Genomic DNA, 10,998 nt, shown 5'->3' on the forward strand with positions numbered 1-10,998 from the left:
TGTAAAGCCGTGAGAAACAGTTTCATTAGACATTTTGTTTCTATCATTGCAGAAACTTGTAAGGGATCCAAACACATCCACCACTGCTGTGAATACCTCATCATACATTACTGTAATATGTGTTGACCAGTAAGAGACCAGTAATCATCACACAGTGTCCTGGACCTCCAAAGATGGTAATCCCAGCACTGGTTTCTATCAGACACCACAGACATTAGCTGCAGCAGAGTTTTTATAGACTAATTACAAAAGCTGTGACGACCTTTCTACTTTGACGCAGAACAGACACAAAAACAGCATAAACTGCTGCAGCGCTCACAGTGTCCAACTGACACAGAAACAAGACACCTTTATTTGATTTGTACTAATTTCTGTAAAGATACATCATTCAGTACAGATGCCAAATCATGCTTGTTACCGGTTACCTGGATAGATAGATAGATAGATAGATAGATAGATAGATAGATAGATAGATAGATAGATAGATAGATAGATAGATAGATAGATAGATAGATAGATAGATAGATAGATAGATAGATAGATAGATAGATGTGAATGTGACATGACTAAAATATATTCATACACTGAGGCCTAAAATAGCTGCAAAATTTGAAAGAGCCCAGAGCGAGTTTTAAGTAAAAGGGCAACAACAGATGCAGCACAGACCAACTTTCCAGTAAAAGACTTTTCACATCGTTTTCACTTACGGCAATGTGAAAATACTCCATTACAACTGTGCGATGTTACATAAAGTCTAGTACCAGAGGTGAAACGTGACCAAATATTTACTAGTGTTGAAAATCTAAATCTTGAGGTTTTGATATTTATTTAGATTTTTTCTTTAATTCCACTTCACTCCATTTACTTTGATAATGAATAATGTATGACCCTCATGTGAAGACTGTACACTCTACCAACAGTAATAATAAAAAAAACTAGCTTTGACTCACAACCAGATTAAAATACTACTCACAAAATCATAAATTCAGAGACAATATTGCATATTAGATCGATTATTTTCACATAACACTCCTTTCTTTTTTATCTAATATTGTATTAATTTTCCTGATACATTTTGCTGATGATGCAACTGTATTTTTCAGGATTTTATAAGAAGGGACATGACCTTTGTATTTTGACTGCTGTTATAAAGCAAAAGATCTGAAGACCTTTTTTCACTAGTAATATAATTATTCACAACTTCTGAGTTTAACTTGAGTATACCACCCACTTCTGAACAGCTGATAACAGCAGACAGGTTTTCTGATTGGCAACGTATTTTTTTGGTTATGATACTGAAGAAAAGTCAGGAAAGGAGCTGCTGGGGTCAGACGTGCAGCGCTTCTGTCAGCCTGATGAACTGTGGCAGAAGAGGCGGACAAACGGGGAGACAGGCTGCACGCTGCTTGAGGATAATCCTGTCTGATATGCTGCGGACCTAAAGAGCTGATTTGCAAATTTCTGCATCGCATTGAAACGACCCTGAAATGACACAATGTACTGTAAGCAGCAGCAGCAGCAGCAGCAGCAGCAGCAGCAGCAGCAGCAGCAGCAGCAGCAGCAGCAGCAGACAGACAGAGAGACAGAGACCTCAGGGGGTGAATGGATGTGACTGCTGAGGTGAATGTGTTGAATGTGGATGCAGCACTGCATGACCAAGCCAACACAAATAAGCAATTAAAAAGATGTGTAATGTAGACATTACACATTTTCCTTGCAAAAGTTTATTTTGCATTGTGCAAACAATTTTGGTAAAAATGTTTTGAGGTTTTATTACCACAGAAATGTATCCACATTACAGTCTTGACACTGAAACTGCATACTTTGTACTCAAGTGTTTTTTGAGTCAAGCAAACTGAATGATATTGTGTTGAACTGATTTCTATTCAAATGCAGATTTCAGAACTAATTGGTTTTACAACACTGGTAGAGGAGGAGGAGTGGCTGCAATTTATCAGTCAAATCTGCTTATTAACCTTTGACCTATAGTTCAATTCCTTTGAAAGCCTTACTGTCAGCTTCTCTCACCCAGACTGGAAAGCAGAGAAACCACTCTTACTTGATGTGGTGTATCGTCCTCCTGCACCTTATTCTGAGTTCTTAGAAGAATTCCCTGACTTTCTGTCAAACTTACTGTAGCATTGAATTCAGACAAAGTCATTATAGTGGGTGACTTTAACATTCATGTGGACGTTGATGATGATAGTACTAACTTATGGAATAGAAGCTGACCATAACAGTTCTTCCTCAAAACCCTGTCTTGTTGGATCATTCTTTAATAACATTTGAATTTTAACAAATTATATCCTACCTGGGAAAAAATCCCACTACAGTAGATTTTTATCTGACACCGCTGTTTCTAGATTTAAAGAGCTCATTCCCACACATTTTGAACTTACATTATCATTATCTGTTGATCTTTGTAGTTTGGACTTGGTGTCTCACACTCTCTCTGTTTCCACAGATCCACCGGAGCTCCATCTCTCTGCACCAACAGGAGTTTTTCCTCAGTCGATGTGAGGGTCTAAGAGCAGAGGATGTTGTTATGATGCTGTGTAAAGCCCTTTCAGACAAACTGTTCATAAAAATGGGCTATACAAATAAAATTGCCTTCCCTTGCCTCACATTGCAGTCATGGAAAGTTCTATTATTTTTTTTGTACATGTGAAATAAGTGTATTATCACAAAACTTGATTATTAACCTGAACAATTCCAGTACTGATGAATACATATGTTTTTTCCTGCAGAGAGTGATTTGTTAGGCTGGTGTTAATAGACACCTTGGTCAGTACTCAGATGTTTCATCTGGGACATCTCTGTCTTTGTGGTCCTTCACCTCTCCCTCTATTCTGCTCTCTTCCCACTACACCATGTGGATCCTGACTCCTCTTCCTCGTGTAGGCAGTTGCCACTGTTCTCTTTTGTTGAGAAACTAGTTCTGTTGTGATCAAGCTCTGTATTTATGTTGTTCATTCTCTTGAACTTCACCTGTCAGCTCGCGTAACAAAACGTGTAACTGGTTTATGTAAGGTGTTAAAAGTTCACCAACCAAATTTCTTCCGACAGGCAACTTACCAGTTCAGCAGACAGACATCCTCTGTAATACTATAATATTATATGTCAGATAGAATTCACACGTTTTGGAGAGAAGCCTATAACTGCTGAGTCGAGGAGCAACATTATCAGTTTTTATCAACAAGACATGTACACTCAATTGGTAATTGTGCAAACTGTTGACAATGACACTCTCTCATTTGCATAGATGTGCTAAAACATTTGCAAAAGTGAGAAATTCAGATCTGCTCTGGACAAGAGCCTAATGCTTTGTTGTTTTGAAATTCATTATCACTTGTGCTAAATCAATTTAGAGACATTTATCATCATGGGCCGAGAGAAAATCATTAAAAATAAAACATCACATTTGATTTAAATTGCACAACTGTTTCTGGATGATGATTGAAGCAGCCCAGGACTGCTGATGATATCTGCTGAGGCATCCTCGAGGTTAAACGAGGACAAGGTGGTGTCTGATCAGAGGAACATATCGGCACCACCTCCTGGTTGAGGTGGAAACTGCAACAGGCAAAATTCATACTGTAATGGCTGTGCTCATGAGTGGTACTGTATGCTGTGGACAACATGATGACATATCATACAAAATGTTGCAAGGCTCCTCATTTTCTCATTTTTTTCTTATCAGCTGAAATACAATGAAATGACACAGGTCAGGTCGCTCTGTGCCACCTGCAGCAATAATATCAGCCCATTAGGCAAACAACACTTTACAGATTCAGTTCAATTCAGTTCACTTAAAGTCATTCTTCTCAGAGGGGCAATATACAATGTCATGTCGTAATTACATAATTTCCTTTAAAACATTAAAATATGTAAAAAGGTAATAGGTACTTCTGTGATATAATAAGCATAGTAGCTGAATAAATATAATTACACAGTGTCAATCCACTTCACTGAAGTGACAATCTGAAGCCAAGACCATGTGCCAGAGTGTTCTCATATACGAAGACTACAAAGGTGCTCATTATATCACTTATTGTATTTTAAAATGGGCTCTTTATACATCTCAAATGTCTTGCAAGCTCTACATAATTAGGCTGATTAACTATTATAGGTCAAACATCAAACATAAAGCTGTGTATCATATAAAATATATGTAATAGTATAGATTATAATTTAACAATATAAATCACAACACTTTTTGCAACACTTACACTGAAGAGTGTTTTTTTTTTTATGAAAAGGACACACTAAATGTTATATTGTATTATACAGTGGCAGCATTGAGTCATATTGTTCATTAGTGAGCAACCTCTTGACGCGTTTGTGCAAATATTTGACATGACGGGGGATAATGTCAGCCCGACGTCCACCTACTGACTCTTTCCATCCCAGCGCTCAGGCGACGCTGCAATGAGCAGCTTGTTGAGCCCATTGCACATGAGCCAGTCTGTCCAGGATATACTGTTCGCCGATTGGCCCAGAAACCCTCGAATGATCAGCTCGGAATTTCTACTGAATGAGAGGGTGAATGTGTCGCTGAACACATTAGGGAAGGCACACTTTGAATTTTGGGGGGGTGTTTACTATTTAAAATGGAAGTGAGTGGAGCGGGAGCAGATAAAGTGAGCTGGTCTGCTGGTGTGACTGAAGCCCAGGGAGAGTAGCCCAAAATCTGGAAATTGTAAGTGTGAAATATTTCCTCCTCTTCATGTGGTGGTGGTGGTGGTGGTGGCGGCGGCTGTGGTGGTGGTGGTGGTGGGCCTGGGAGCGACACAGTCCGTTATCTGCGATTATTACTGAATTAATTAATCAATGCACAAGCGATCAATGTTAACCGAGCTGCTGTCTGTGCTTTAATTGGCGTTTTTGTGACCTGCTTTGTCTGTTGGAAGCATATTAGGATGAACTGCGACCACCCACACGCACTGTCTGCTACTGTATAAAAAATATACTGCGCAGTTTGCAGCCTTCATATGTATTAGGCTATTATCATTATTGTCAGAATTAGATGTAGAAATGTGCTCCTGACATTTAGATTTATGTTTAACGTCCATCCAGACAGTGATGGATCAGGCTCCAGCCTCCTGGTTGATTTCATCATCAATTATTAGTGATGTTGCCCTGCTCTTTGTCCGACTTCACTCGTCTGATGATGGTTAAAGTAAAGAGAGCAACAGGTTAAATGCTGCTCCCTCTGCACAATCTGTGTCTGTCAGAGCAGCTGCTCAACACAGGGCTCTGTCTTCTCTTTACATCCAGGTGTCAGACTTTGTGGCTGGGTCGCTCCTCAGTGCGCAGCGGGATCGAGGCCAGCAGGGACCGCGGTGAGGATGGGAGGTGGGGGCCAGCTGACGGAGCCGGGCGGCGGGAGAGCTGGAGGCCTCTACACCTGGGAGGAGGTGCAGAGCCACAGCAGCAGGAACGACCAGTGGCTGGTCATAGACCGAAAGGTTTATAACATCACCCAGTGGGCCAAGAGGCACCCGGGAGGCTTCCGCGTCATCAGCCACTATGCTGGAGAGGACGCCACAGTAAGTATAAGTAACAGTCATGTAAAAACACATTTTAGTGAATATAACTGGTTCCTGTGGTTGTGGTGTTGATTACACTACTTAAAATAAAACACCTGATTCACTCTGATTGTCAAACTGTGACAGTTGCAGATTTAAGGGGGAACAAAACTAATTTATAAGGTTAATAATACATTAATAACTACACACAGACATCCAGTTGACTTGTTAAAGCTGGTGAATATTTGCACATTTATTTCAGTTTCATTATGATGAACTGTTTAATCACTGACAGAGACTTTTATGATATTATATATCACCCCAGTCCTTGTGTTTAAGACTAAACCACAGACATTTTGTTTGCTGTTTGTTGCAGAGACAACAACTAGCCTATACAAATTAATAGTAGACACATGTGACTAGTTTGTATTAGTTTGTGAGTTAAAAGAGCTCCAAGATACAGTGTTTCATTTAGAGGAAAACAGTGTCACTGATACATTTTACTCGATTACATTTATCTACTGTAACTGCTGTAGTAACTGCTTAGCCTACTGGGTCTATTCAGATTTCCCAACGTATCATTAAATATTAAAACAGTGGTTAATCCCTCACAAAGCAACAGGCTATGGGATCCATTTCAGACAACAAGTTGTTAGCAGTCCAAACAAAGAGACAAGTCCTCTATACACTTAATTAAATGTCCAAGAAAATGAATGTTTGAAAGAAGTGTGAAAATTGAATTGAATTTGTCCAGCAGAGCTTTGTTTTTTCTTCTTTCCTCCCCCATTAATCATCTCACGGCCCCATTAAAGCCTTTGGAGGGCGCCTGACCCCGAAACTATATCCACCAACTGTAGAAAACAAAACTATCTCCATCCCGGCCAGATACACAGAAGCAAAATGCATCTTGAACATCGTTAGTATGAGCAATCTAGAAATGTCATATGATGAAACAACATTGATTAGGCACATATTTGTAACTTATAATAGTTTTTAAACAGTAAATGGTCTGAGTGCTTCCTCCACCACTGATAAATGTACAAAACCTGTAATTTACAACATGACAGACAGGTTTTCTCATCTCTGTTTTCCAGGAGGCATTTGCTGCTTTTCATCCTAATCCAACATTTGTACAAAAGTTTCTGAAGCCCCTGCAGATTGGAGAACTGGCAGCGACGGAGCCCAGCCAGGACCGGAACAAAGATGTGAGACTCACCTCAACTCCTTCAAAGCAAAACTCACATTATTCATGTAACAGCTTTAGTGTCACTGCACAGAAACACCCGAGGAAAAGGAGGTGGTTAGGACATCCACACAATTGATTTTTGAGTTGAGTTTCTGGGACCTCTGAGATTCTGATCACTTGGACACTCAAGCTCCCTTTCTTTTCCCTGATGCTGCACCTGCTTAATTCCTATAGAAGAACTTAAATTTATTTTAAATCCGTTAAAGTCCGTGTCTGTTTCACTCTCTCCTCCCTCCTCTCTCCTCTCAGGCAGCAATCATACAGGATTTCCACACTTTACGTGCACAGGCCGAGTGTGAGGGTCTGTTCCAAGCTCGGCCTTTGTTCTTCTGCCTCCACATGGGTCACATCGTGCTGCTGGAGGTCCTCGCCTGGCTGATGTTATGGCACTGGGGAACTAACTGGATACTGACGCTCCTGTGCGCGCTCATGCTGGCTACCGCTCAGGTGACTCCAGCACCGTCGTCTCGGTTTCAAAATGCTACTGATGATGTCCGATTCTGTGGCAAACACACCTTAAAATAAATACTGCTCTACCTTTGTCTCTAGTCGCAGGCCGGGTGGCTGCAGCACGACTTTGGCCACCTGTCTGTCTTCAAGAGGTCCCGCTGGAATCACTTGTTGCATAAGTTTGCCATCGGCCATTTAAAGGTGATTCTTGATCATATATATATATTTTTTTTTTTTTTCATTGATATTAAAAGATTGTTTTCTCAGGGAGCATCTGCCAACTGGTGGAATCATCGACATTTCCAGCATCACGCTAAACCCAACATCTTCAGAAAGGACCCTGACGTCAACATGTTGAGCATCTTTGTAGTTGGAGCCACTCAACCTGTTGAGGCAAGAGGCACAAGGCTGATATTTCTGATTCATTTCATCCAGATTGATCCTGGATTTAGTCTTGACTGTAGCTTTTACTCCTAACTCAGTTCCCCTCTCTGTTACAGTATGGCATAAAAAAGATCAAACTCCTGCCCTACCATCGCCAGCACCAGTACTTCTTTCTTGGTATGTTTCTCAAGAGTCATTTAAAATGATTGAAGCCATGAGGACTTAACAGGAATGATTGATAACTGTCTCTCTTACAGTGGGACCACCGCTGCTCATCCCAGTTTTCTTCCACATTCAGATAATGCACACCATGATCTCCCGCCATGACTGGGTGGTAAGATCTTGTCTTTATTGTGGCACAATCAAGTTTTAATATTATGTAGCCTAGCAGTTCTTCATTCAGTTATCTGTGTTATAGCACATCTCTAACGCACAGGAGTTAGGGAGGGAAATAAGTTATGTCAATCATACTAACTTGTTTGTCTTGTGAAGGATCTGGTTTGGTCCATGTCCTACTATCTCCGTTACTTCTGCTGTTACGTACCCCTGTATGGACTGTTTGGGTCAATAGCACTCATCAGCTTCGTCAGGTAAATGATCTAAATGTTAACACCTTTTAATGTGTAATGTCTTTGAATGAATGAGTTGTTTTTTTCACAAAAAACAAAACGTTGCTGTCGGCACTGGTACAGAAATGTCACCCTCCAAATCCCACCATAAATATCTGAAAAGCAAAATACCAGAGCCCAGGCTATGTAAAATTTGTACTTTGTACTGTTTTTTAACTGATGCGATACTGATACATCATTAACTAATGGATTTATTTATGTGAATAAATATTTCAGCTTACAAAGACTTATAAAAGAATGCCTTACAAGGAGGTGAAACTCACAGTGTCATACAACACATTGATCACATTCAGAGACTGGTTTGGGATTGTTGTGAACGTTACAGGTTTCTGGAGAGTCACTGGTTTGTGTGGGTGACTCAGATGAATCATCTGCCAATGGACATCGACCATGAAAAACACCAGGACTGGTTGACCATGCAGGTAGCCAGTATACCGTCTGTGTGTGTGTGTGTGCTGTGAAATCCACAGCCAGATGCAGGTGATGCTGATACACCTCTCCTCTGTCTGACCTTCTTTAGCTCCGTGCCACCTGTAACATCGAGCAGTCTTTGTTCAACGACTGGTTCAGTGGACACCTCAACTTTCAAATCGAACACCAGTAAGTAGGAGCGGACGGTGTCAGCTAAAAGTTTTTAGGAAAAACACAGGGCTCAAAGTGCAGTGTCAGCTTTTTTTTCCCTTTTTTTTTTTTCCTGTACTGAGATTAAATTAGAAACGTTTCATTCCACAGACACAAAAAGCACTGAGGGTCCATCAAACATCTCTGAAAGCTTCTGCTGCATCATCACCATCAAGTGCTTTGTAGCCAGACTATTACAGTCCATGACCTCTGCACTCACAGACAAAGGCCACATGATACCAAAAATTAACTTTTTAAGAACAATCATTACTAAATCAATCTGAGCAAGCACTTCTACTGAACCTACTGGACTTCATTTTAACTTCCAGTGAAGAGCTGGAACAAGCTGATGCAGCAGATACCTGACATGACAGTGTGGAAGAAGATAATTTCAACAACCTTAAAGCGTCTTGATTTCAAATTCAGTCAGTATTATTCAAGTGTAGAACAAAATGAGCTTCATTTTTTTTTTTAAAAGTAGAAAATCTTCAAACACTGTCAAACTGAATGAAAATTGGTGGTCGTCACCATCACTCAGATTGATTGATGGTTTGAGGTAAATGGTTGTAAAGAGGTTTTATTTCTGGACCTCCTTAGTCCTTAGTGCTAAATTGGATTATGTTTTTTTTTAAAATATATATATAGATAATTCAGTTTTCATTTAATCTCCTCCGAGGGATTAATAAACCACTTCTTACTCTTACTCATTTCTTGGTGAACTATATTTTCAATATCCAACTCACAGTCACTGTTTTGTAGCTTTTGAAGTTCACATTTGCTGTCACTTAATATTTCCTCTGTGTGAATCGCAGGTGTCATTAGGAGATAATGAAGTTTTGAATGCAAACCCACTTTGCCACTGCACACAGGCATCATTCACTACGCTGAGCTGCTTAGAAACAAATGTTGACACAGTTTAGATACACGATACAGTCTGATGAACACGTTCTTTTGCTTTTGTCTCTGAAGTCTGTTTCCCACTATGCCGCGCCACAACTACCACCTGGTGGCCCCGTATGTCCGTGCGCTGTGTGAGAAACATGGGATTCCTTACCAAATGAAAACCATGTGGCAGGGCCTCACTGATATTGTCAGGTACATCCAACTATTACCGTAATACAATGGTTACAAGATGCTTCAAGTAGAAAAACTGCAAAAGTAGCGTGTGTACTGATTTCCAAAACAAAGCTATGGATCTACAGTGACAGAATAAATATAATAGAATAATTTCTGGTAATACCACAAAATACATACTCTCTTAAGGATCTCTAGCAGAAAACAAAAGAGAGTGATGCAACACTTGCTCTTTTAATAACTTTATTTTCTTTCTTCACAGGTCGCTGAAAAACTCAGGAGATCTCTGGCTTGATGCATATCTCCATAAGTGATAGACTGTATTCTCTACACTGTACCCGAGGCGTACAGCTTCGTAATCGATTGTATCTGTTTTTCCAGTTTTATAATCCAGTGAAGTGTGGGAATGATCTTTTCTCTCTGTTGGTGTTATAGTTAAGTCTTAGCTGAGGCTCACAGCTTCACAGTCTGTGCAGGATTTATTATAGTGCATGTAGGATTGCCTTACAGTATCTTGAGCAACACTAGTATGCTGTTAGAATACAACGAGGAAAACTGATTGTGAATTATTTACAGTGATGTTTTAATTCTTTATCTATCATGTGTGATACTGTTTGAACAATAAAACATGACCATCACGCTGACAAATGCCAGCTCTGGAGTAACAGGGTTAAAATGTTCTACACTTGTATTTATCTGCTGTCAAACCTGAAGCTTCCTTCTTCAACTGCAGCTCTTTTTTCATCTGCTGATACAACAATAAACAAACTATTTGTGAGATGTGATATCAAATATTTACTAAGTTTATTTTCAATTATATTTTGTGTCCCAAAATATTTACAACCCCTTTATTTTTTTCGTCTAAGCCTTCATTCAATTACTTATAGCAGAGTGACATATTTTCTGTATGTACTGTAGTTTTCCTGTGTAAGTGCAGTTCATACTGCAAAAAACATGCTGAAAAAACATATTCATGATATCATTTCACTACTATCAACAATGACTTCATGCAGGATTACTATGACTGTCTGTGTAGGGGCGACCTCACCAGAAGATCTGCATTCTG

General features: G+C 39.8%; 1 protein-coding gene across 2 annotated transcripts; it reads left to right on the forward strand.

Moving 5' to 3' along the window:
- The first annotated feature begins 4,439 nt into the window (after nucleotides 1-4,439).
- fads2 (fatty acid desaturase 2) lies at nucleotides 4,440-10,724 on the forward strand. Of its 2 annotated transcripts, XM_085778976.1 has the most exons (13): nucleotides 4,440-4,699; nucleotides 5,278-5,549; nucleotides 6,623-6,733; nucleotides 7,024-7,221; nucleotides 7,324-7,425; nucleotides 7,492-7,617; nucleotides 7,725-7,785; nucleotides 7,866-7,942; nucleotides 8,101-8,198; nucleotides 8,563-8,659; nucleotides 8,758-8,837; nucleotides 9,828-9,953; nucleotides 10,195-10,724. In XM_085778976.1, exons 2-13 carry the CDS (start codon nucleotides 5,349-5,351, stop codon nucleotides 10,244-10,246), a joined length of 1,329 nt encoding a protein of 442 aa, XP_085635102.1. In that variant the 5' UTR covers nucleotides 4,440-4,699; nucleotides 5,278-5,348; the 3' UTR covers nucleotides 10,247-10,724. The 2 variants fall into 2 exon arrangements, with proteins under 2 accessions (XP_085635102.1, XP_085635103.1); XM_085778977.1 differs by lacking the exon at nucleotides 8,563-8,659 and having other exon boundaries at nucleotides 4,470-4,699; nucleotides 10,195-10,344.
- Nucleotides 10,725-10,998: the final 274 nt, after the last annotated feature.

This window comes from Trachurus japonicus, chromosome 6 (genome assembly GCF_045865225.1).
Source record: "Trachurus japonicus isolate A0001 chromosome 6, Traja_1.0".
NCBI lineage: Eukaryota > Metazoa > Chordata > Actinopteri > Carangiformes > Carangidae > Trachurus > Trachurus japonicus.

What these genes read in the sequence shown, in the direction of transcription:
- fads2 (XM_085778976.1), top strand. Translation starts at nt 5,349, where the DNA reads ATGGGAGGTGGGGGCCAGCTGACGGAGCCGGGCGGCGGGAGAGCTGGA. An exon ending in AGGACTGGTTGACCATGCAG is followed by an intron (nt 8,660 to 8,757) that starts GTAGCCAGTATA and finishes GACCTTCTTTAG; the next exon opens with CTCCGTGCCACCTGTAACAT. An exon ending in AACTTTCAAATCGAACACCA is followed by an intron (nt 8,838 to 9,827) that starts GTAAGTAGGAGC and finishes TTGTCTCTGAAG; the next exon opens with TCTGTTTCCCACTATGCCGC.